We start from the raw sequence: 26,636 nt of genomic DNA, 5'->3' as shown, positions 1-26,636 counted from the left end.
TATTATTGAACATACTGGCTACACAATTAGGGGTTAGATTGTGAGTTGCTCTGTAAATTTGGGCCAAGATATAGTCCTGAGATTATTGTGGATGCAACCAACGTGAGTGATTGGTCATTTTTTGGCGTGGACGGAGTTTTAACGTTAGTGCAGTATGCTCTGAGCTGAGACATTATAACCGTTTCGTCATATACACAGCGTATAGGATCATGCACATTGCTGCCAATGATTGACTTTTCGTATCCATGGCCTTAAGATAGAGTTATGAGCTTATAGGAGGATACAACGAACTGAGATAGATTTTAAATTTCGAAGCCTGGATGTAGTTTTCATCTGCATTTTGCTCCGAGTTGAGACATTTTAAAAGTCTCGTGATATAGGCCTACACAGCGTATTGGATATTGCAGTTTGTTTGAAACTTAGCGTTTTTTCTTTAAAATATTGACTATAGATAGAGTGTCGAGCAAAATGGGGGATGCTACGAACTGAGATAGATTTGAATTTTCTTATCATGGAAACATTTTTAACGTTAGTGCAGTTTGCTCCGAGCTGGGACATTTTAAAAGTTTCGTCATATTCACCGCGTATTGGATATCGGGGTTTGTTGGGAACTCGGCGGTTTTTTTAAAAATGTTGATTATAGACGGCGACTCGAGCATATTGGAGGATGTGATGGACTGAGATTGATTGGTAATTTCTTGACATGGACGGAGTTTTACATTAGTGCAGTTTGCTCCGAGCTGAGACATTTTGATAATTTATGTATTACACATAGCATATCGGATATTGTGGCAAAGTGATTAAATTTTTCGTAAGCATGGACTTTAGATATAGTCTTGAGATTATTGTGGATGCAACCGAACGTGCATTGAGTGATTTGTCAATGTTTTGGCCTGGACGGAGTTTTAACAGTTTTAACGTTAGTGCAGTATGCTCCGAGCTGAGACACTATAACCGTTTCGTCATGTACACAGCGTATTGGATCTTGCACATTGCTGCAATAATGGTTGACTTTTCGTATCACTGGCCTTTAGAGAGAGATGTGAGCTTATTGGAGGATATAACGGACTGAGATAGATTTTAAATTTCGAAGCCTGGACGTAGTTTTTTATCTGCAGTTTTGCTCCGACTCGGAGCTGAGACATTTTAACTCGTCCTAGGCCTATACAGTGTATTGGATTTTGCAGTTTGTTGGAAACTTAGCATTTTTCTTAAATGTTGACTATAGATAGGGTGCCGAGCATATTGGATGGTGCTACTTACTGACTCGGAGATAAATTAGTAATTTCTTAACATGGATGGAGTTTTAACGTTAGTGCAGTTTGTTCCGAGATGAGACATTTTGACCGTTTCGTAATATGCATAGCGTATTGCATGTTGCAGATTACTGCAATAATTGACTTTTCGTATCCGTGGACTTTAGATAGTCCTGAATTTATTGTTTTTGTACTATTCATAGCGTGTCGGATATTGCAGATTGCTGCAAAGTGAATGACTTTTCGTATCCGTTGAATTTCATAGAGTCCGGAGTTTATTAAATGATGTTGCAGACCGAGATAGAATGGTAATTTCGTAGCCTGTACGCAGTTTTAACGTTACTGCAATTTTGCTCCGAGCTGAGACATTTTGACCGTTCCTCATACACACTGCGTATTGCATGTTGCAGATTGCTGCAAACAATTGACTTTTCGTATCTGTGGACTTTCGATAGAGTCCTGAATTTATTGTAGATGCAACGGACTGAGATAGACTGGTCATTTCTTAGCCCGGACAGAGTTTTAACGTAAGTGCATATTGCTCCGAGCTGAGACTTTAATAATTTTTGTACCTATACATAGTGTGTCGGATATTGCAGATTGCTGCTAAGTGAAAGATTTTTCGTAACGGTGAACATATAATAGAGTCCTGAGTTTATTAGAGAATGCTACGGACTGGGATAGATTAGTAATTTCTTTACCCGGACAGAGTTTTAATGTTAGCGCAGTTTGCTCCGAGCTGAGACTTTGATAATTTTGTACCTACACATAATGTGTCGGATATTGCAGATGGCTGCAAAGTGAATGACTATTCGTATCTGTGGATTTTGATAGAGTCCTGAGTGTATTGGAGGATGCTGCAGACTGAGATAGAATGGTAATTTCGTAGTCTGCAATTTGCTCCGTGCTGAAACATTCTGACCGTTTCCTCGTACACATTGCGTATTGCATATTACAGATTGCTGCAAACTATTGACTTGACGTATCCATGGACTGTAGATAGAGTTTTGAGTTTATTGTGTATACAAAGGACTGAAATAGATTTGAAATTTGTTAACATTGTCAGAGTTTTTACCTTAGTGCAGTTTGCTCCGAGCTGAGACAATTGATAATTTTGTACCTATACATAGTGTGTCGGATATTGCAGATGGCTGCAAAGTGATTGACTTTTCATATCTGTGGACTTTGATAGAGTCTTGAGTTTATTGGAGAATGCTACGAAATGAGATAGAGTAGTCATGTCCTTGCCCGGGCGGAGTTTTAACGTCAGTGCAGTTTGCTCCGAGCTGAGACTTTCGTACCGACACTTTGCGTGTTGGGTATTGCAGTTGGCCCTAAAGTGAATGACTTTTCGTATCCGTGGACTTTGACAGAGTCCTGAGTTTATTGGAGAATGCTACGGACTGAGATACATAGTAATTTCTCACCCTTGACTGAATTTTAGTGTCAGTGCAGTTTGCTCCGAGCTGAGACATTTGATAATTTTTGTACTACACATATATTTCAGATTGCTGCAAAGTGATTGACTTTTCATATCTGTGGACTTTGATAGAGTCCTGAGTGTATCTGGAGAATGCTACGAACTGAGATAGATCAGTAATTTCTCAGCCTTGACGGAGTTTAACGTCAGTGCAGTTTGCTCCGAGCTGAGACTTTACTAATTTTTGTACATATACATAGTGTGTCGGATATTGCAGATTGCTGCAAAGTGAAAGATTTTTCTTAACGGTGCACATTAAATAGATTCCTGAGTTTATTAGAGAATGCTACGGACCGAGATTTTTTAGGAATTTCCTAATCTGGACAGTTTTAACGTTAGTGAAGTTTGCTCCGAGCTGAGACTTTACTAATTTTTGTACCTACACATAGTGTGTCGGATATTGCAGATTGGTGCAAAGTGAATGACTTTTCGTATCTGTGGACTTTGATAGAGTCCTGAGTGTATTGGAGAATGCTACAGACTGAGATAGAATTGTAATATCGTAGCCTGGAGGGAGTTTTAACGTTACTGCAATATGCTCCGAGCTGAGACATTTTGACCGTTTCTCCATACACACTGCGTATTGCATATTGCAGATTGCTGCAAACTATCGACTTCGTATCCATGGACGGTAGATAGAGTTCTGGGTTTATTGTGGATGCAACAGACTGATATAGATTTGAACTTTCTTTACATGGTCGGAATTGTTACCTTGGTGCAGTTTGCTCCGAGCTGAGACATTTCATAATTTCTGTACTATACATAGCGTGTCAGATATTGCAGATGGCTTCAAACTATTGACTTTTCGTATTTATGGACTGTAGATACAGTTTTGAGTTTATTGTAGTTGCAACAGACTGCGATAGATTTGAAATTTGTTTTCATTTTCGGAGTTTTAACCTTGGTGCAGTTTGCTATGAGCTGAGACATTATTTCATTTTGTACTATACATAGCTTGTCAGATATTGCAGATGGCTGCAAAGTGATTGACTTTTCTTATGTGTGGACTTTCATGGAGTCCTGAGTGTATTGGAGAATGCTACGGCCTGAGATAGATCAGTAATTTCTCAGCCTTGACGGAGTTTAACGTCAGTGCAGTTTGCTCCGAGCTGAGACTTTAATAATTTTTGTACCTACACTTAACATGTTGGATATTGCAGATAGCTGCAAAGTGATTGACTTTTCTTATGTGTGGACTTTCATAGAGTCCTGAGTGTATTGGAGGATGATGCAGACTGAGACGGATTGGTAATTTTTTTTAGCCTAGACGGAGTTTTAACGTTAGTGAAGGTTACTTGGAGCCGAGTCATAGATTGTCGGATATTGCAGATTGCAGCAAAGTGAAACTGAAGACAATAGATAGCCGTGAGCATATTGAAGAATGCTTGGAATTGAGATGATTTCGTCGTTTCTTAACAAAATAGGAGTTTAACGCTATAGTGCAGATTACTCAGTTCTGAGATACTTAAATAATTTTGTAACACGCATAGCTGGTGCGGTCAGATAGTACAGATTGCTGCAAACTATTTTCGTGTCACAACTACACGCTACTGTAATCTTTTCAAGGTATTCTTGTGTCAACTTTTTTATCTCATAATTCGACGAGCAGCACCGGAAAGTTGGTATCTATTTGCGTCACAATGTATATTGTACAATGGAGAGAATGAAATGAAAGCCGTGGAGTTTTCTTTAATCTTCGAACACTTCCTTGACAAGTGTTCACAAATAACTCCAGAAATTGCGAAAGTGACCTCTATTCGCAAATACTGTTAACTTTTAGAAATCTCGTGATGTTTTCGTTGTAAATATTTGCTTAATTGCCATGGAGATAATTTTGATCCTCTTATCAAAATTGAAAATTAAGCTTGTGAACTTCATAAAGTGTCTGTCTGCCGAGCTTTAATAAAATATTAAAACTTTTTGCAGCGGAAAATAGGTGTTTAGCAACACCTCTAATATGGCTTTCAGCTGGCGTTTCCTGTCCTGTCAAAATGTTAGTCTTTTTCGTTTTATGTAAGTTTTGGAAACCACAAAATAATAATAATAATAATAATAATAATAATAATAATAATACAGGAAATCAGTACGGAAGAATTTCCTTTCTGCTTTTTGACCGCAACGTACAACTTTCAAAAAAATCACTGATTAGGTACTTGGTTGTAGGAAAATAAATAAATTCCTTTCAGGGGAAAGTTTTCTATTTGGCGACAGGGTTTTTCCTCAGCTTCCTAAAGGGTTGGTAAAGTAAAACAGAATTACAGTCAACTCGCACTTTTTCCAACCCGCCCAGAACCAACTCGCCCGATTCAAACTCGCCCGATATTAACTCGCCCGTTGTTTTGAGATAGGGTGCTGTAGATTCCATGTATGCTAACCCGATTACCCGAGGCCAGCTATTTTCATGTCATGCCAGGCCAGTAACTCGTGAAAGACGGTCCTGCTGTTCCTAAAGAAGTGAGCCAGTACGCAGTAACTATCCCTATACGTAAAGAAGCCGAACGAAATTTATTCTTTCAAGAGATTTGCAAAACGTGAAATTCGCAAATAAAAAGTTTTCCGTGTTGGCACATATTTCAAGCCGCACCTCTGGTTCTCTATGTTAGAAATATTTGCATCGTCGTACACCACGCCCTCTTCGGCGAGTCTTATCACCTTTTTGCGTAGGTCAGCGGAGCGGAAATTATTGCTCTGGCCTGCGAGAATGAATATTTGTTGCTAGAAATAAAACGTTTTATGCGTACCAGTTGCTGCGAAAAAGAGCCCTGCCACTCCTTGACATGTTCTTCCACTCCAATGACCAAGCTACCCGAGTGGCAAAGGCTACGGATTCGCAGCAAGCGTACCAGCAGCTCTGCATGGCAGGTCTGTGTGTTTACCGGCGTTTATATACGGCCTCCGTATAACGCCGGTAAACACACAGCCCTGCCATGCAGAGCTAGCGTACCAGGTACTCATAAAATTGCAAATAATATCGGGCGAGTTGGCATCGGGCGAGTTGGTATCGGGCGAGTTGACTGGTACCCCGTAAAACAAGGTTCTTTTACAAGGTAAAGCGAAAAAATCTTGTAGATTATATTGGCAATGTCTTCTTAGCATGCGCAATGAACTATGCAAATTGTACGACCTGCTCCGTCACAGAACGGAGATAATGTCTGAGCTCGGAGGGAGGTCAGCGGATACTTATGCAACCAAGGCGCGAACCGCACGACAGAAGCCCAATCCCCACCAACAACCAAGGCTACAATTATTGCAGCTAACTGACACTGTGAGGCCAAAGGCCGAACCTCGGTACTGTATGACATTACCGAGGTTCGGCCTTCGGCCTCACAGTGTCAGTCACTTCCCATCCGACGATGATCTACGAAACGTTCTGTACGCCTGTGCTTGAAATTATCGGTTTTCGGCTGTGCTGAATTTGTTCCGTTAGAATAGTAGACGGGCGCACTTACAAATAAAAAGTCGGTCGCGAGCCCCCCCACCGGAGACGGGATATTATAATTATTAATCGCAAACACGGAGATAATTTAAGCAAGTAAATTAAATCAGGTTAATGTCAGAATAATCCGCAAGAAACTTACCAAAATGTACCTCATTAAATGCGATTGTGTTTGTTTATATTTGCCTTTATTATAATTTCTCGCGCGGGGGCACCGTCAATTGTTAGGGTAAGCGAGAGTACACAGGATTTTGCGAGATATTTTGAAAAATCATGCATTTTTATCAACATATTACAGTACCACCGTGTTCCTGAATGAGAAGAGAACGTGTGGCCACAAAACAGGGTCTCTTTACGATCTGTGCCTGGAGAACGGGGTGAAAAAAAGATCCGAGCGTAAATAGGTCAACCTGAATTCTATTTACTATATAGTAGTAATTAAATCATTATATCGTCAGCATTTTGTCTATCTATACATGTTATAGTAAATGGACAACAAACAGATTTCATATGTTCACTGATCAAACAATATGTTTTAATACTTTAAAATCTGAATAAAACAGCCCGCGTCTGGTTGCCCCACAGTTCCCTGTGGTCTATTCCGCTCTGCGTCTGTGCGCCCCCGACGTGTATAGTTTAAAACTAATTTCAATGTAAAAGTTAAACAGCTATTTGAAAAATGTGCATTTGAATTGATTCATGATGATACCAGACAAGGGCACCATAAAAATAAACTTCGCACATACAGAGAGTTGAAAAAAGATTTCTCTCGAAAGCTACCTTCATGTTATAAAAAACCCAGATCACAGATCAGCCCTGTGCAAGTTACGCATTAGTGCACACATACTACACATTCGCCTAGATTCAATAGTCCGCTTGCCTCCGTACCTCCGACGCACTCGGAGTGCGTCGGAGGTACGGAGGCAAGCGAACAAATAGAATCTAGGCTAACTACACAAAGAAACAGGTAGATATAGAAACCTTGATGTCATAGACAGAGCATGTCCAATTTGCCAAAACAAACAAGTAGAAGATGAGATACATTTTCTTTTTCATTGCAAAGGCTACACAGACATTAGACATGATTTCTTCAGTAAACTAAACATTTGTAAAAATGCATTCAGAGGCACACAAGACCTTATAAGCATCTTTTCAAGGACAGATAAAGCATCACAATGTGAATTGGGAAAATACATACATACATGTTTTAAACTCAGACAAGACAAAATGAAAAAACAAAGTAAACTATTTATGAACCTGTAATATGTTGACCTCATATATAGATACTTATATATATATATATATATATATATATATATGGTGCCCTTGTCTGGTATCATCATGAAGTTTATTTTTATGGTGCCCTTGTCTGGTATCATCATGAATCAATTCAAATGCACATTTTTCAAATAGCTGTTTAACTTTTACATTGAAATTATATATATATATATATATATATATATATATATATATATATATATATAAACAGGTAGTCTCCTGATGAGTGAGTTTCGCGACTCACGAAACAACGTTGTAGAGATGACATTGTAAAATCAATTCTCCAGCATCCCTTGTATATATATATATATATATATATATATATATTAATATATATATATATATATATATATATATATATATATATATATATATATATATATATTATATATAAACTCTTTCATTGTTGTTTTTGCAAAACCTTTATTGTACTTTATGATCAAGATCCCAACTGGGATACGATTTCAATAAAGGCTTACTTTACTTTACTTACATATGGGTTGCCCACCTCAACACTCGCTGCAGTACAGTAGCTCGAGGTTTTGCCTTGGTGTTTAGGTCGGACGGCAACACCCAGGTAAAACCTTGAGCTACTGAGTACTGTACTGCAGCTAAGGGGTGGACCATTTGAAATCCTGGGGGCTGGAAGATTTTCGAAAAAAAAATTTCTCAGCAGATACAAGGGAAAAAAAAATTCTGCCTTAGATGACTTCATGAAAAAAAAAGACTGGCAAGCTAATGTGGAAAGAAAAAAAAATCTATCACAGTATCAGCAAGAACCATCCGGGATGTAACTTTTTCATTTCCGTGCACCCTTCTTGTCTTTCCAAAAGCCTCTTGAAATTAATATTCAGTTACATTTGGCTTTTTGAATTGTTCACTGATTCTAGATAAGTGAACACACTCTGTAGATACATGCATATCATCTCTTGCGTGTTGACCAATAAATAATATTGTTCTCTGGTATGGTTGTGACATGGACAGATTGCACTGACAAGTCAAATGACAACATTTCAGACGATTTTAAATCAAAACTGTCATCGTCAAATATTATAATCCGTGGCACATTTTGGCCAACTAATAAACCGATTTGCATTTTCAAAAAAGAAAATCAAAATGGAACTAATTTTCAATTTTCAAATGGTTTTATCATCTTGATTATTAACTTTTATGCCTATTTCTAAATTTAAAATCTTTGGGCTGAGATTGAAATATAGGAAACAGGTATGTATACTGAATATGTATAGGTGTGTATACTGAGGATGGCACTTCGCAACCATTCAAATTTCCCTCTGACAAACTCTATTTCCCACTATGCACATTTCCGTGTTTTCAATTTCCAGTATTATACCAAATGTCCAATTTTGCCATTTCATTTGGGGCGTGGCCCAGTATCTTTTCATTACTATGGCTGAAATAACTGTATGGAATTGGAATTAAGGTGTAACATTTATCTCAGTGTGACCAAATATACTGGGGGAGGGCTTTGTTACGATGATTCGCACAAGATGCTTTTAAAAGTTAGCGGGAATGAGGGACTGGTCAGTTTCTTCGGCCTAGGAGGCCGGTGGATTCATGAGGTCACCCTCTTTTTTACTTTGGTGATGGGGTCCCCTATTTTGAAATGCCCAATTGGGGGTCAGTGTGTTTTTAAATTTCGACGCGGGCTCATATTTGCCTAAAATGCATCAAATGCATCGTGCTAGCCATGAATTTTATCATTCAGTTTCATACCCTGTTTTTGACTTTGGTGATAGGGGGTCACCATGTTTTTGAAATGCCCAATATGGCGGGGTCAGTGTGTTTTTGAATTTCGACACGGCTCATACTTGCATAAAATGCATTGTGCCAGCCACAAATTTCATTATTCGGTGGCATTTTTCGGCGCGCCCTTCGGGCGCGTAACTTTAATGATAATAAGACATATTTTTCAGAGCCCAGTCCTAGTGCAAAACTATAATATATCAGACAAATATATATCTGAGATATCTGTATGTCTAAAATTTTTCGGCGAGCCCTTCGGGCGCATTTCTTTAAAATATTAAACAATACTTTTCAGCATGCCTTTCAGCTGCATGACTTTCATATATCAGATATATATATATATATATATATATATATATATATATATATATATATATATATATATATATATCGGAGATATCTTGATGTTTAATATTTTTCGGCGCGCCCTTCGGGCACAGTAAATTAATATATCAGAGATATATGTCAGAAATATCTTGATGTCTGTAAATTGAAAGTCTGTTTTGCAAAGTGTACTAATCATTATGAAATATGCAATCCATATGAAAAGCATGACAAGTTCCTGACTCTTTTCTGCTATGAGAATTCAGTATTAGAAAGCAACTGCAGGCACTGATATTTCACAATCACATTTTTCTTACAACAGTTCTGGACATCTGCTTATGCATAAAAAGAGTGGAGTACATTCAGAGCTCATTCAAAATACTGTATTCAAACTTTAGGATTGACACTTTTAAGTTCCTATCTTACAACTGACATGACAACAATATCATTAAAACACAGAATGTCTGAATGTTTAAAATATACCCCCAAAATTTTATATATATATATATATTTATATATATATGAATTATTCAATTAGTATTCCACTTTTTGCTTTACCTTTGTCGCGCGGGGGGGGGGGGGTCACTCTGTTTTCGAAAGTTTGAAACATCGCTGTATTAAAACAAATTCTTTGAAGGAATAATGGGAAAAAAATTGCCAGGATTCACAAGGGAAAATAATACATCCAGTGGAACATGTTGAAAAAAAAATAATGCCCCCCCCCAAAATCTTCCAGACCCCCCAGGATATCAAATGGTCCACCCTAAGCTTATGCCAAGTCTTCAAGAGATCCATCGACCGAATATCATGAATATCTTGCTGCGCAATAACAGTTACAAGGTGAGAAAAGAAAATTACTCACCAAACTTCGCATAAGCAATCCTGATTCAGCAATTGAAAAAAAGGAGACACACTGTTCCAGAAACCCGAATTACTGAAAGATACTGCAACCAGTGTAACACCAACAATATCGAAGATGAAATGCAGTAAAAATATCCGCGCTGTGTAAAATTTATCTCCGCGCTGTGTAAAATTTATCTCCGCGCTCTTGGAAATTCTCCGAGCTATGTAAAAAAATCTCCGCGCTGTTTAAAAATCTCCACGCTGTCGGAAATTCTCCGCGCTGTTTAAAAATCTCAGCGCTGTTTGAAATTTCTCTCAACTGTTTGAAATTTTTCCGCACTGTCTCAAATTTCTCTGCTAGGAGACAATTCTCTGCACTTGTTATCTGCAGTTTACTTCTGGCATCAACCCTCGAGTCGCTTTCTAACGACACTCCTCATGGTCTATAAAATGAGCAACTAAAACAAATCCTTCTTACAAAATCATAGCTCGTTATGTATCTTTGACCAACATGTGAAGGAGTAAGCATTCGTCGATATCCGGACCGACAACATAAAAATCCGGTGAGTTAATTCAAACACACCTTGCCCACATCGCTCAAACAGTTTAAAGTTTTCACGATAGCGCTTCAAACTACGGGGACTCTGCAATTTTGTTTGCTTAATTTGACTTCATTTTCTGCCACGATACATCGTATAAAACCAAGATGCAATCTATCATTTGCCGGTACCTGATCCCTTTTTTCCCCACGCCCTCTACCGGGGAAATAGTATTTGCTGTAAACGGCCTTTAAATCAGTTTGGTTTGAGGAGAGCATTGCTTTATTTCATTCCAGCCGCCAACTTTGATTAGTTATATGGCAGCTTTTCTTAGTTTTTGATTTTCTTTGCTGGACGAGGTTTTTTGTATTGCTCAGCAATCTTTTTAGTTTGGTTGATTGTAGTACCGACTAAATGACAGATTGCACATGCAAGGGAGATATCTTTCTAATATTTTTCAAGAGATTTGCAAAACGTGAAATTCGCAAATAAAAAGTTTTTGTGTTGACACATATTTCAAGCCGCAACTGTGGTTCTCAATGTTAGAAATATTTGTTGTTAGAAATGAAACGTTTTATACGTACCAGATACTCATAAAATTACAAAATAGTATCGGGCGAGTTTGAATCGAGCGAGTTGGTATCAGGCGAGTTGGAATTGGGCGAGCTGGTATCGGGCGAGTTGGAATCGGGCTGCGTTCACAAAAAACATTTAGGGGGCTGGAGGAATTCAGGGGGATTCGAAAATTTTTGGGGTAGTAGAGGGGGGACTTGAAAATTTTGCTCTGCCTGTAGGGGGGACTTGAAAATTTTTCGGTTCCCTTTAATTGTGTTTTAGATTTTCCAATTCCAAGTTTTTGTAGGTAATTCAATGAAATGTGAATACCATTTTTATGTCATTTAATTGTAATGTTAGTACTAATGTAACAAAATCTATAACCATTTTGTCACATTTCATGACTTTTATCTTGAAAAAATCTAAACGTGTGATTTGTCATAAAAAAACAAACTTGAGCCTAGTAACTGTGGGCAGAAGCTGCAACTGTTGATGATTTTGCAACATTTCTATGTAATATATGTAGTTTCTTGCTGTCTCCGTACAGCATGCTCAAAAACACAATCTACATCATGCTCAAACACAATATTCAGTTTGTCGACAAAGCCTGTATATATATAAATATGTATTAAGTGATAATTCAATTAGAGTCCAGACTGACAATTAGTTGTCAGTGATACAAATGCATGGTACACATACACAGGCTGTGATAGCAAGCTGAATACTCGACAGTTCAACATGCTGTAGGGAGTATAAGAACGCAGTAAACTGAACAAAAACATCGTCAAAATTATACATGGTAGTTGAAGGAGAGTTTGGGTCAAATGATGCTCATGACAGTTAAACATATACTTGTACCCAAGATCAGGCCAGAGAGAGCAACACATGAAAGACCGGGAGACTTGAAAAGTTATCAGGGATTTTTGAATTCTGGCATATGAGAATAATCAAATATTAAATAAAAAAAATAGGTTTTCTAAATTTTCAAATTCTCGTCATAAAATAATACAAAAGTAAAATGTTGAATAGTAAAGACTAAATGAAAGAATATGTGACTAAATGGAATTATTTTTTTTTTAACCAAATTTGCCATTATTACACCCAACATTTCCAAGATTAAAACATTTATTTGATGGAATATTGTAACTTTCCAGTATCGTCAATTATGAGTAACATCTAATTTATATACTTTTGAAACAAATTTTAGGCAAATCACTGTGCTCAGTTTTTTACAATATGGCAATTATCCAGAATTCACAATTTGCCTACTCTCTCATGATTGTCATTTTGTGTGCTTTTCGGCAGGAGCAATTGATCGGGCAAGAGTTGAATTAACTAAAGTTGGCTTAGATTGATAAATCCAAAAAGTTCACTTAATGCGTTTAAAAATGAATCAATTTCAGAACTTGCCTTAGGAATATGACTTTACAATGTGCTAATAACAGGTAGTCTTGAACACCTGTGAGCGGAACGGCGCATACGTGTTATTTTTTTCTGCGTACACATCCTTTACAAATATGTGGGCTTGTGACAGTTGGGGGGGGGACTTGAAAACTTTTGATCATATTGAGGGGGGCATTTGAAAATTTTTTAGGGTATTGAGGGGGCGATCTGAAAAAAATATAAGATTTCAAGCGCGATTCCTCCAGGCCCCCCCACTAATCGTTATTTGTGAACGCAGCCTTAGTTCTGGGCGGGTTGGAAAAAGTGCGAGTTGACCGGTACCCGGCCACTGACCGTGATTGACGCCTATTATTAGGGACCGTTCAGTTTTTACGGCTTAGTGGGGGGCGGCATTTTTTGGGAAAAAGATGACCCCCCCTTTGTCAGACAAAAAAAATGATAACCAACCCCCGCCCCCCACCCCCAAAAAAGAACCAAAACCCATATGTTAAATTTACCTGCACGGTTTGGATTTGAACTCCGGTATGCGGCGCACTTTATTCGTGTAGCCACCGTCCCTCCACTGTGGTGTAGCAGAGATGCCAGTGCACAAACTTCTCAGCCACATCCATGCAAACGTCTGTTAATTAGGACGACTATAAGGCAATTTTTAACTTCATTTCCATAGACAACTTATGTCCATGGACATTGTATAAAGTAAACTTTATTTGAGTGCTTTCCCAAAGGCAGCCCTCCGGTTAAGAGGGTCATGGGCCGTTACGTAAAGTCAACTTTATTCTAGTGGGCCACCAAAGGTGGCCCGCTGGTAAAAAGGGTTGATCATGGCCATTGCATAAAGTAAACTTTACTGGACCGGGCCGCTGAAGGCGTCCGGCCGTTAAGATGGTCATGGGCTATTACTTAAAGTCAATTTATTGTAGTGGGCCGCCAAAGGCGGCCCGCCGGTAAAGAGGGTCGATGGCCATGGCATAAAGTGAACGATATTGTAGGTATTATGTTTTTGAAAATGTGGTGACCCCCCTTTCCTACCAGTGAAAAAGCGGTGAACCCGCCCCCCCTTCGCAGATTCCAAAATTACGATGACCCCCCCTGGATTTTGCCGCCCCCGGCCGTAAAAACTGAACGGTCCCTTAGACTAGTGTGAGACATAGAAGTTTTACCGTGTAACTTATGTTACTCAGCTCATGGAGGTAGTCTCTGGTACCTCAATGCTCAGCTAAATAAAGTGCTTCGACTTAGAGTATATTCATGTGTCTGTTGCCGTCTCTACTGCCTGGTGTTCCACGCCACAGAGTGTACGTAACCGACAATAGCTACATCACAACCACGCTACGTGACAATATAACCGATGATAATCTAGTGTAGGGTACACAAGGATGTGAAAGGTCTTTACCATTGCTGTATTTTTAATTTTTATTATTTCTGTAAATTTGCAAGGTCTTTACTATTGCTGTATCAGAAAATCGAAAGGTATGTACTCCAACTCCACAAAATTCAGTCTTATGGCATCGGGGGAGGGGGAATTTGTTAACCCAGTTTTCATCATACCTAAAAAATAGATTACAAAGAGTTGTTTTTGATGGGGAAATGTCAGCTTGGGGACAATCACTTCAGGTGTACCTCAAGGGTCCATCTTAACCAAGCCCTGCATACAGGCCTGAGCATGTGTTCCCGGCGTTATACAGCCTCTGGTGGAGGACGTATTACATGTAAACGCTGGGAACACACAGACCTGTACGCAGGGCCCCACGATATTTCTCTGTGTCTCAACCATTCAACACTTCACTTTATGCTGACGACTTCAAGGTTTCCATGCATGTGAAAGATAAAGAATATTGTGTTAATTTGCAACGTGGCATCACCCGCGTTGTTAAGTGGACAGACAATTGGAAACTAACACTTAATTATGACAAATGATTCTGTGATTTTTTTACAACTAAAATGAACGCCATCACCTCTCTATATATTTAACAAACGCACACAAACGGTTCCTCTATCTATGATAGAGGGACCGTGGCACAACCATACGTCGTAGACACATTTCCTTGACGAGTAAACTTCACTGGGGCATAAATATCAATCATATTGTAACCAAGGTGTTCAAAATGCTAGGATTAGTTAAACGAACATGTAAACATTTTAATGTACCAATGTATTGACAACTTTGTACGTCTTGCTCACCAGAAGCTATCTTGAATATTGTTCTAAAGTTTCATCTCCTTACGAAACGTACTTGATTGTGAAACTGGAGAGAGTCCATAAAAAATTAATAAAATATCTTTGCTAACGATCCACACAACCTTCTTCTAATGAAATGTATAACAGCCTTCATAAAAAAAATCATTTTAGATACCATATATTCCTGTGGAAAATTGTAAATTCTTACTACAAGATATCTGATGTATACTTGCACAGATTAATTTGTGTAATCACCCTATAGCTCTGCGTCGTACACTTCTTTTTACACCAGCATCTTATCGAACGAATATTTTTAAAAATTTCGTTTTCATAACACAATTTAGACATTTTTTGGTAATTTTATTACTTTTAGACGCAAATAACATCAGCTATTGATTTATGCAAGATGGAATCTATTTTTACTTGTTTTATCTAAGTTTATGTTTTGTTTTCATTGTCCATTTTGTTATGGTCATATTTTCTTGTTTTTGTTTGTCATTTTTATCACTTTTCTCTTTTCTTTATGAAATGAATCTGTAATTATGGCAACCTGTTGGTTCATACATAAAGAAATATTTTTGTAAATTTTACAAGTACATGTATTGATATTTAGCTTTTCTGAGGGGGTCAATCAAATTTCTGTGTAGAGAGGGGGGGGGTTACTCAAATTCATCATGGTTGGCAAGGGGTTACTCGAAATTTCAGTTTCCGATGAAATTCCTCCAATCCGCTGATACGGATAGCCGATTGGCCAGTTGGCAATGTTTGCGAATAATTGCAATTAAGGTGCTGTGTACACAGACTGGAGAGGAGATAAAGACTTGTAGGCAATAAAGAAAGTAGTCAGACGGTTTGGAGTCGAAATCTTTATTATAGTAAAATTAATAAAATAAAATAAACCATTGCACAAAAAACCCCACCCCAGGAGGCTGACTCCTGTGGTGATATGAGCTCGTTCCGTGATTTTCTCAGTATTGCAGAGACAAAAGGAAACAACCCTGGCGACACACTATAATGTTTTATTTATAGTATTAATATTTACTACTATATGGTAAAAAGAATAGGGCTGTTCACAGTTTACGTCACTGTTCTCTCATTAATATGCAAAAATAAATATTTGTCCGCATTTTTAGATCACGCTTTTGAAAATTACGCATGCAAAAACGACGAAAACACATCTTAGTGGGCGACTGCTAGTGTAACAATGAATACTGAAAGGCATATTCACGACTCAGAGTACAAGCTGCAAAAACAGCAATGTATGCAACATTGATAAAATTTGTCCGCATTTCAAGCTGCGTGTCCGATGTCGCGCGCGTACAGCTATATTTAGTAACAAACCTGTAACCGTGAACAGCGCTATTCAGGTTGACTTATTTACGCCCGGATCTTTTTTCCACCCTGTTCTCCAAGCACAGATCGTAAAGAGAACCTGTTTTGTGCCCACGCGTTCTCTTCTCATTCAGGAACACGGTGGTGCAGGAATATGTTGATAAAAATTCATAATTTTGATAAAAAATGCGATTTTTCAAAATCTCTCGCAAAATCCCGTGTACTCTCGCTTACCCTAACAATTGACGGAGAAATTATAATAAAGGCAAATATAAACAAACACAATCGCATTTAATGAGGTACATCTTGGTATGTTTCTTGCGGATTATTCTGACATTCACCTGGTTTAATTTGTTTGCTTAAATTATCTCAGTGTTTGCGACTAATAATTATAATATCCCGTCTCCGGTGGGGGGCTCGCGACCGACTTTTTGTTTGTAAGTGCGCCCGACCGCTATACGTGACCCAGGTCGCTTACCCTATGTTCTAACGGAACAAATTCAGCGCAAACGAAAACCACTAATTTCAAGTATCTTTACGCGTATAATGTCCCGAAACATGTTAATTTACTCCAGCCATACCTTTGTTTACTCGTCCTGTCTTTAAAATTGTGAATGGGTTTGATTTAATGTGAATTAGCTGCATCAAACGAACACTCCGGACAAGCCGCGAAGTCGCACCCCCCGACGATGTTTCGCCTATGCAGACAAACATGAACCTGTGACCGAAACGGTATACGCTCGTAAAAGAGGCGTAGATTTAGATCAATAGATAGGAATATGAAAGGAGCCATGAACTTTTAAAAATTATAACCTTTAAACAACATGAACTATTCAATTAAACTTCCAATTTTTAAACGATATTTCGATTTCGCGCGCGTCGCCCAGTCACAGTCGGTCGCCCAGACGTACAGGTCAACGAACTCCTATGTATTTTGCAAGCCGATGAAAGGCGCGCCGTTAATAGCTGTGATATCGCAGCGCGGCGCGCGGCGGTACTTGTGGCGTGTATCGAACGCGATCGGGTCATTGAGGTCAACGGGACTGTGGCGATGACCTCAATGACCCGATCGCGTTCGATACACGCCACAAGTACCGCTGCGATATCACAGCTAGCGCGCCGTATATCTCCTGGCCTGGTAAAACGTATATTTATGTGCATATCGCGCAAAGTGAGGAGTTTGTGAAAGGATGTTTGGATAATAATGTCAGAAAGATAAAGTTTTACAATGAGTAGGGATGTAGTGTATTTCTTTTCAAGTATTGCTGTCAAATTGCCGTGATTAAACACATCCAGTCCGGCCGGGGCTGACACCGGGATGAAGTGACGAAGGTCGATCATTACACGAAAGGACGTGAAAATGTTCCGATGCGACGTAGTCCGTCCCTTGGTTTATTCTCAGTGCATGGAGCATAAGCTTATTATTTACGCGATTGGAAATGTGTGATTTTCAAAATATCCGCAAAAAAGTAATGCGAGATAGTAGTAAGAAAGCTTTACATGGTATGATCTATCAACGCCAACGCCAGTCTCTGGGGTAAATATTGTCGAGGCCGGGTTATCGTACTCAAACATCCCCGGGCTCTCGCTTTGTTCAAAGTTGTGACTTGGCATCAATGAATGACTTTCCTTCAGGATGTCTATAAAATAAGTCCAAACTATCATTGGATGATATTTTAAAAGTAAAGCCCTCCCATATCCCTCGGGTTGATTGTCTTCTCTAAAACTTGCGCCATGATTGGCCCTTAAAAAATTTCCGAATTTTGTGTCAATTTTATACCACGTGGGGGGAAGTTCATCAACAACAAGGTCTGTGAGTGGTTCACAAATTGCAACTTTCGTCTCACAAGATTGTCAATCAAACAGTGTGGCGTACCATAACGTTTTGTCGCCGCACTTCAGGGTAAAAAAGAATCACTTTGCGAGCAGACAACGAACAGCTAACGCTGCACATCGAGTCAGAAAATCCTATCGAAAGTACTGAATCGTTTTTTTTTACTCACCAATCCGAATTTATTCTACCTTCTTTTCTACACTGAACTAATTTTAATCAACTAACCACATTACCCTACAGCGAAGTTATATTTTGGTTTTATCATACATTTTACACTTTACCAATTATCTGTGATGACAAAATGCAGAAAAAAAAAGAAATATTCAATCTGCTCATCAATGACTGATTGCCAATCTGAGACTCAAACTCCAACAAAAATAGTTCCGGGTCAAAATTGGTAAAGAGGTATTAACATAAAGGAATGGCATAATGTTTTTGGTATTGCACTGCAGTGCAAATACCGGTAGTACGAACGGGCTTCGATGAAAGTAAACTGTGGTACATATGTAAAGTATTTTTTCGCACAGACAAGTTTATAGACCGCGTCTGAGGTCATGACCTGTATCCAACCCAAGAGACGTACGAGGCACACTCAGCATGCTCAGTAATAACTGGCAACAATTTCAAAAAAGTGATTTGGAGATGAATATGTGCTGCAAAGACGTAGGTATTTAGTGAATATCACTGCGAATTTTGTGTCCTAATTGACTACATGCAAAGTAGAATTAATGATATTAAGCTGAAGTTCAGATCCCGAGGAAAATTTATAACCTAGTAGACAGAGCCGGACTCATTGAACAATCTTCAAAAATTAGCACAATCAAATGGCATACAAAAGAAATTCAAAGAAAAAAATTGAGTATAGGCCTAATGATACTTAACACTAAGACGTAATCTAAATTCGGTATTGAATTACTAACTATTCCAAGGCAAAGCCCTTCAGCAATTTTGAATCTGACGCTTCGCTTCTCAATCGTTTTGGTAGCGCAGAAGCCCCGCAACATAATCGGGAACTATTTCACTCACCAGGGTTTTGCGAAGCATCTTGTATACATAACGAATAACATTTTTCTGTCATAGTCAAGCCACGATGGCGCTGTTCAACACAGACAACGGCCCAACAAAATTACCCACAAAGCATATATACTCAACATGGCGGCCTCCCAGTCAGAGAAAATGAGGAAGTGGGCTGAGGTGCCATCGCACTTTTAACTCAATCTAAGGGGCAAATCTAGTAACAGTCGCGTTTTGTTTTTACGGCTTATTTTGGCAAGTATTGTGTAGAAGGCATTACCGTCCGTTTTTAGTGTCGCAACAAACAACCCGACACTATGGCTGCCGGTGCGCAGCCCGAACACTTCCTTCATGGGCCTTCTCTGGGGTTTAAGTTTCTAAATATGTTTCACGTGAAAGAGGATGACGTTAGGTAAGCTGTCAAATAGTTGCAATCAAATTAACTTTCGATTCTCCATTGACACGATCGATTTAATCAACGCAACTTATAAATATTGATATTTCTGTCTGTGAACGTAGGAAATCGCCGACGAAGAAGAGCAAAGCGAAAACGAAAGGGTTTCCGAAGACAAAGTGGCAACCTCGGGTAAGGCAGCAATGTATTAAATGTCATTTTGTGATATCAGTGCTTAAAATACATACTGCAGAGATAATGCATTACCAGGAGACTCGACACGCCCAGATAGCGAAAATCAACCAAGAGGAAAATTTGACCATCATGCAGAAAACTTGACATGATGATAATATTACTATGGTCATTCTATGACATAACAGTTACATGTCGCATTACTTCAGCGCAATTGTTTATCAGGTACCGTTTATCACACAACATACTTATACCATGGAGGTAACAGAGAAGGAGTCACAACTAGGCGGAGATCAAAGGGACCATGTGTTTTGCCGCTGTTTGCCTTACAAACTACTCCATTAGCACCAACGGGACTTGCGAACGCGTTTTCTCGGATTTAGGAAACAAGATTAAATTCGTTCGGGGTCGTTCGGGTGTTTCGGCAGTCCCTTGGCAGTTGACAGATCTTCAAACATGGCGTCGAGTGTCCAAGCGTCGCGTCGGGAAGTTCGAGTCGTTCCACTGATTTTGATGTACACGATGTTAAAGAGGTCGAGGAACAGATAATTGAGGAAGGGAGCTTTTGTATCTGCAAAGGTGCGGAGACTGAGTTGATGATAGCTTGCGATCACAAAAAAAAATGCCATACATCGTAGAGCAGCATTGTTAACACGCCAACTTTTTCCAAATCCAGTTCTTGATTCTTGCCGTGTTTTATCATGTTGTACTAGCATTAATGATAAGGTTAAATAAGATTGCATAGCTTTTAAGTGCTACGTCTATGACTTTAATGAATAGTCGCGATATAAAAACAACACATACGATGCATTGAAACAAAGCGTCGCCTATGGCGTTGCTGGCGTCGCGTCATAAACACCCAGGAAACGCTACAAGTTTAACCCACGCTCACGGCAGTGCTGCAGTCTGCTGAACCATACTCAGTACATGATTGAAAAGTTCGTGATCAGAACTTCCATTCTAACAAGGAAAGGTTCCTGCGATCGAATGTAAAGTATATAAAAAACGACGTTAAAATTACCAAGATTTTGAGAATGAAAAAATTAAATTCCTTGTAACTTCACTTTTCGTGGACGGAACGTGTCGGTTCTTACACTATCATGACGCACTTGACGCATGTGGAAATATACAATCTTTGCGCATGCGTTATGACATTGTGGAGAAACTGAGTCGCATTGGCAAACCCAGGTTAATTTCACTCAGCGAAGGTACCGTCGGCAACGCAGATGGCAGGAAAGGGGTGTTAAACAATGGACATAAATGGATTAAACCAATGGTGTACAATAGTAATAAACGTAATTATCTCAGTTGTGACTCCTTCTCTGCTACCTCCATGCTTATACTCATCGGAAGACTAGCTTTCAAATTAAAATGAAAACTTATAGATGGCCTATAGTATTTGCTGGGCACAAGTCACTGAATCTTAAGTAGTGAACATTGATAACATTTGAAATGTTCTCTGTGATTAGAAATTGTCAAGTTAGGCCAATGAACCTGTTTGCAATCAGGGAGGAATTAAGACTAATGTCTGTCATCATGATGTTCATTTTGAATATTGGTGGTCACATACATGTACCCTGAAATGCTTACATGTAATGAAGAATATAATGAAGAAAGATTTTGTTCGGCTCAAATTGAAAAATTTTACGAATGTCCTTACCCTCTGAAAGTCAACAACAAGGTACAGTTCAGGCAACATGACGCATAATATGCATGCATAATGCAATAACTTGAATCTTCAACTGAAAATCTTGGGAACTGTTGTCGCTATTAGAGAATAAAATATTTTAATACATCTAAAGTTTTGAGAAGTATTGTCGCTGCTGTAAACATGGTTCACTTGTTATTTTATTGATTCATACTGGTTGGTGTCACTCACTCATTGTGCATGGCACATCAAAACCAAATGAGCCGAATGTCCTGAATTGAGTCGCCAGTGTGTATGTGTACTTGAAATGTGGAAAATCACAAATTTACGACTAATTTCAGTGTAAATTTGATAACAACATTCTTTAATACCTTACATGGTTACTAATCTAGGTTATTTACCTTATAAGATATATACTGTCACTGTAGTTAATCATGAAATCATGAAAGATGTAGAAATGAGACAGTGCTATCAATCAATGCATTTAGCAAAACAAGGGTTAATATAGTATTCAATTAGTTTGGAGCAGTATCAGCTATTTAGTCCCTGCCAGACTGAGATGAAGATTGGGTTCAATCCATCCATCTGTCCATGCATCTGTGTGTCTGTCTGTTAGCAGCCATATCTCAGACTTGACAGACTTGTCTCAAACTTGGTATAAGGACAGCACACTATAACAAACATATTCATTTATTTATTTATTATTTATTTGTTTCTTCATCTGATCCAATACGGTTGCAAGGTGGCAATTTGTGCGAAGGGCTCCAATTTGCACATTGATGCCCTGGCTAATTAGTCCCCATGGACACTGTCCGGGGGGACTTATAGGTTTGGTCATGTCCATGCGTGCGTGTGTCCGTGCGTGCGTGCGTCCGTGCGTGCGTGCATCCGTCCGTTCACGCAGATATCTCAGACATGCCCAGGTCAATTTCTTTCAAACTTTGCACAAGGATAGTTCCCTACCCCATACAGATGCACGTCGATTTGTTTCACAATGCGATCAATTTTGGCCGTGTTAGAGGACTTTTTAGTTTTCACCTCCATAGACTCCCATGTATAAGGCAGTCTCCATAGACTCCCATGTATAAGGCAGTCCATAGACTCCCATGTATAAGGCAGTCCATAGACTCCCATGTATTAGGTAGTCTCCATAGACTCCCATGTATAAGGCAGTCCGTAGACTCCCATGTATAAGGCCAAGAAAAATAAAAATTTAGTTTCTCATCGTATTCATATTGCAAAAAGGATGCAGTGACACAGTTTTTAGTCCCCACTGATGAAGTCCAGGGGGCTTATAGATTGGGTCATGTCCGTCTGTGAGTCCATCCATTCACACAGATATCTCAGATATTTTGACAAAATGTCACGTGACCTTGGAGACCTAAAAAATATATATTTGTCCATAACTCAGTAACCACAAGTGCTACACCCTTCGTATATGGTATGATGGGACAGCTTATGACGCCACATATAGTACCTCATTAATTGTGTGCATATCTAATTTTGAGCGAGCCAATAGAGCTAGAGGTCTGATTTTTGGTATATAGGGATAACTTAGCAATACTATTTTTTTTTCAAAATGTCATGTGACCTCGGTGACCTTTGACCTCAAATATACATATTTGTCCATAACTCAGTAACCACAAGTGCTACACCCTTCGTATATGGTATGATGAGACAGCTTATGACGCCACATATAGTACCTCATTAATTGTGTGCATATCTAATTTTGAGCGAGCCAATAGAGCTAGAGGTCTGATTTTTGGTATATATGGATAACTTAGCAATACTATTTTTTTTTCAAAATGTCATGTGACCTCGGTGACCTTTGACCTCAAATATACATATTTGTCCATAACTCAGTTACCACAAGTGCTACACCCTTCATATATGGTATGATGGGACAGCTATATGACGCCACATATTGTACCTCATTAATTATGCACATATCTAATTTTGAGCGAGCCAATAGAGCTCGCGGTCTGATTTTTGGTCTATAGGGATAACTAAGCAATACTATTTTTTTTTCAAAATGTCACGTGACCTCAGTGACCTTTGACCTAAAATATACATATTTGTCCATAACTCAGTGACCACAAGTGCTACACCCTTCATATATGTTATGATGGGACACCTTATGACGCCACATATTGTACCTCATTAATTATGTGCATATCTAATTTTGAGCGGGCCAATAGAGCTAGAGGTCTGATTTTTGGTATATAGGGATAACTTAGCAATACAATTTTTTTGACAAAATGTCACATGACCTCAGTGACCTTTGACCTCAAATATACATATTTTGTCCATAACTCAGTAACCACAAGTGCTACACCCTTGGTATGATGGGACAGCTTTATGACGCCACATATTGTACCTCATTAATTATGCACATATCTAATTTTGAGCGAGTTAATAGAGCTAGAGGTCTGATTTTTGGTATATAGGGATAACTTAGCAATACAATTTTTTGACAAAATGTCACATGACCTCGGTGACCTTTGACCTCAAATATACATATTTGTCCATAACTCAGTAACCACAAGTGCTACACCCTTCATATATGGTATGATGGGAGACCTTATGATGCTTCATACTGTACCTCATTAATTATGCGTACATCTAATTCTGAGCAAGCCCATAGAGCTGGATGTCTGTTTTTTGGTATATAGGGATAACTATAGGATAGAAATTTTTTGACCAAATGTCATGTGACCTCAATGACCTTTGACCTGAAATATAAGTTTATGTCGATAAATACATAACCACAAGAGCTATGTTCTTTATATTTAGTAGGGTGGGAGACCTTATTACAACACACGCTTTACCTCATTAATTATGCACACATCTAATTCTGGGCAAGCAAATAGAGCTAGAGGTCTGATTTTTGGCATATAGGGATTAATTAGCAATACAATTTTTTTTCAAAATGTCACGTGACCTTATGACCTTTGGCCTTGACTATACATATATATGCATAACTCAGTAACCACAAGTTCTATACCCTCCAATTCTGATAGGATATTAGACCTTATTATGCGCATATGTATTTCTTGGCTGGCCAATACTGCTAGAGGTCTGATCTTTTTTCCCGATTTAGAACCATAACTTAGACATGCCTCATGTGTTTCAAATTGGGAACAACGACATAGACCTATGTGCCCATAGATCTCAACATATACACTCCAGTGATACTTCTTAATGACCACATTTCCCTGCCCCATCAAGACTAATACTCCCCTATTACAAGTGGGGACTATGTCATTGTCAATGACTTGTTTCATTTAAATTTGGCACAAAGACCCTGAACTTATTGCAGGGCTCGACATAAGCGCTAGCCCACTAGCCCGAGGCTAGTAAATTTTAAGAGGACTAGTAAAAATGTCGTCGGAGGTAGTCCTGCGGACTAGTGCAATTTTTCAATAGCAGTCCAGGAAAGTTTATCGCTACAAAACTCATGGGACGCCGGGCCACTCATTCGATAAGAATGAACCAAGCCTCAATCATTTTAAAAATAAACTAACTTTTACCCAAACAAATTGGACAGTGAAACAGTGAAGCAAACTTTATTGATCACCAACTCTAAAATGAAACAGTTTACTGTTACGTAGAATCAAATTGTACGGTACATGCCAGTAACATGGCCCCGGGAAACATGGCTCAACGCTGAGCATCAAACAGAATTGTCTGCACGTCGTGCATTTTGGTTTGCTTGAAGCTCATCACTTCGCCTAAAAACATGAGCAACCCCACAATTTTGCTCAAACACTGCATCCTTGCCTTTCAAAGAAGATTTGTCTCAAGATTTCTTCAGGGGCATTCCCAAACAACACCTCCGATCGTTCGTAGCCAGCTTGACCCTGCTTTGGAATGTCTCCACATGCTGACCTCCATATATAGTCAAGACCCCCTAGCTTGATTGAAGCTGATCTTAAAAAGAGCCATCTAGCTTGCCAAAACAGTGCTATGGCAAGTTGCTACTGCTTGTACAGGTGACGGAATTCCTCTCAGATACTAACTTGGTGCAAGCAACTTATTGTTTTGCCATTTTAGTGGAAAAGTGTAAATTATTGGGGCAATAATAGTGAAGTGAACCTTATAACAGTAGTGAAAAAAACAACGTATGAAATGGGTGTATCAGACTGTTGTATCCAATCACTTCTGGGAGTCATTGGTTATTGCTAATCACATTTTGTTACCAGTAACTGGCAAAAACTCATGAAAGACACAAGCACATGAAATGGTAAAATGCAACATTTTTACAATTAAAAACTAAATTTTTCACAAACCATTATTACAAATGAGAGGTCCTCCCACAAGCTGGTCAATTTTAAAATGTGATATATGTCAAAAATATGAAGGCACTCCACAGGAACATTTGTGAATGGCTGTACGAATTTCAGTTCTGGTGAAACAAATCTGTCCTCACCATGAACAAACATGTTCTTTGCCAATAAGTGGTGCACTACCTGAGCTATGAAGAATTTTCCGACAAATTAATCCCTACGTCTAATTTTATTCTTAATGGCAATAGGCTATTTTCATGACCTTTCCTCCTACACAGGATATTTTATTCAGGTCATTTTAGTGCTTTATATATGATTCAAAGTTAAACATTTTGCAGTAAGCAAATGTGCTAGTCTTGCATGAAAAAATAATCGCAATCATACCAATCCATAATCCAATAACACTAGGTCAGAATTTGTAAGACAATAGTTGTAAACATAGACACAAAACAGCACAGAACAGACAGTAAATAGACGGTACACAAACAAAGTCACATTCGTGAAAGAAAGATACATGGACCTCTGGTTATTGGGTTTAAAAACCTTTGTGAAAAAAAAATATGAGAATGGTCATATACACCTCTTTCCAACATGAGAGCAACATTTGGCTTTGCTTTAGCAGGACTAGTAGATTTCATTTAGGACTACTAAAAATGAACTGCTACTAGTCCTTCGGGCTAGTGGATGATTTGACCTTGCGTCGAGCCCTGTATTGATGATAACATTGAGGCATCATTTTTGATGGCTGTTAATGAATAAGTTTTAGCATCATATGACTATTGTATAGTAATACATTTGCTGTATCAACATTACTGTATGTATGATGGCCAGTGATAATTATGATACCTCCATGGCTGAAATAACATCATGAGATTAAAG

At 38.7% G+C, this 26,636-nt stretch overlaps 1 protein-coding gene across 3 annotated transcripts in view; it reads left to right on the top strand.

Moving 5' to 3' along the window:
• The first annotated feature begins 19,362 nt into the window (after positions 1-19,362).
• LOC139130331 (E3 ubiquitin-protein ligase MYCBP2-like) overlaps positions 19,363-26,636 on the top strand; it is a 688,708-nt gene continuing 681,434 nt past the window's right edge. For all 3 annotated transcript variants that reach the window (XM_070696083.1, XM_070696082.1, XM_070696081.1), the window contains exons 1-2: positions 19,363-19,649; positions 19,757-19,823. In XM_070696083.1, coding sequence (XP_070552184.1) covers positions 19,555-19,649; positions 19,757-19,823 — 162 coding nt within the window. In that variant the 5' untranslated portion in view covers positions 19,363-19,554. The remainder of the gene's footprint in view (positions 19,650-19,756; positions 19,824-26,636) is intronic.

This window comes from Ptychodera flava, chromosome 4 (genome assembly GCF_041260155.1).
Source record: "Ptychodera flava strain L36383 chromosome 4, AS_Pfla_20210202, whole genome shotgun sequence".
NCBI classification, from domain to species: domain Eukaryota; kingdom Metazoa; phylum Hemichordata; class Enteropneusta; family Ptychoderidae; genus Ptychodera; species Ptychodera flava.
The sequence above is the reverse complement of the archived record's forward strand: the minus strand, read 5'-3'. Positions and strand labels throughout refer to the sequence as shown.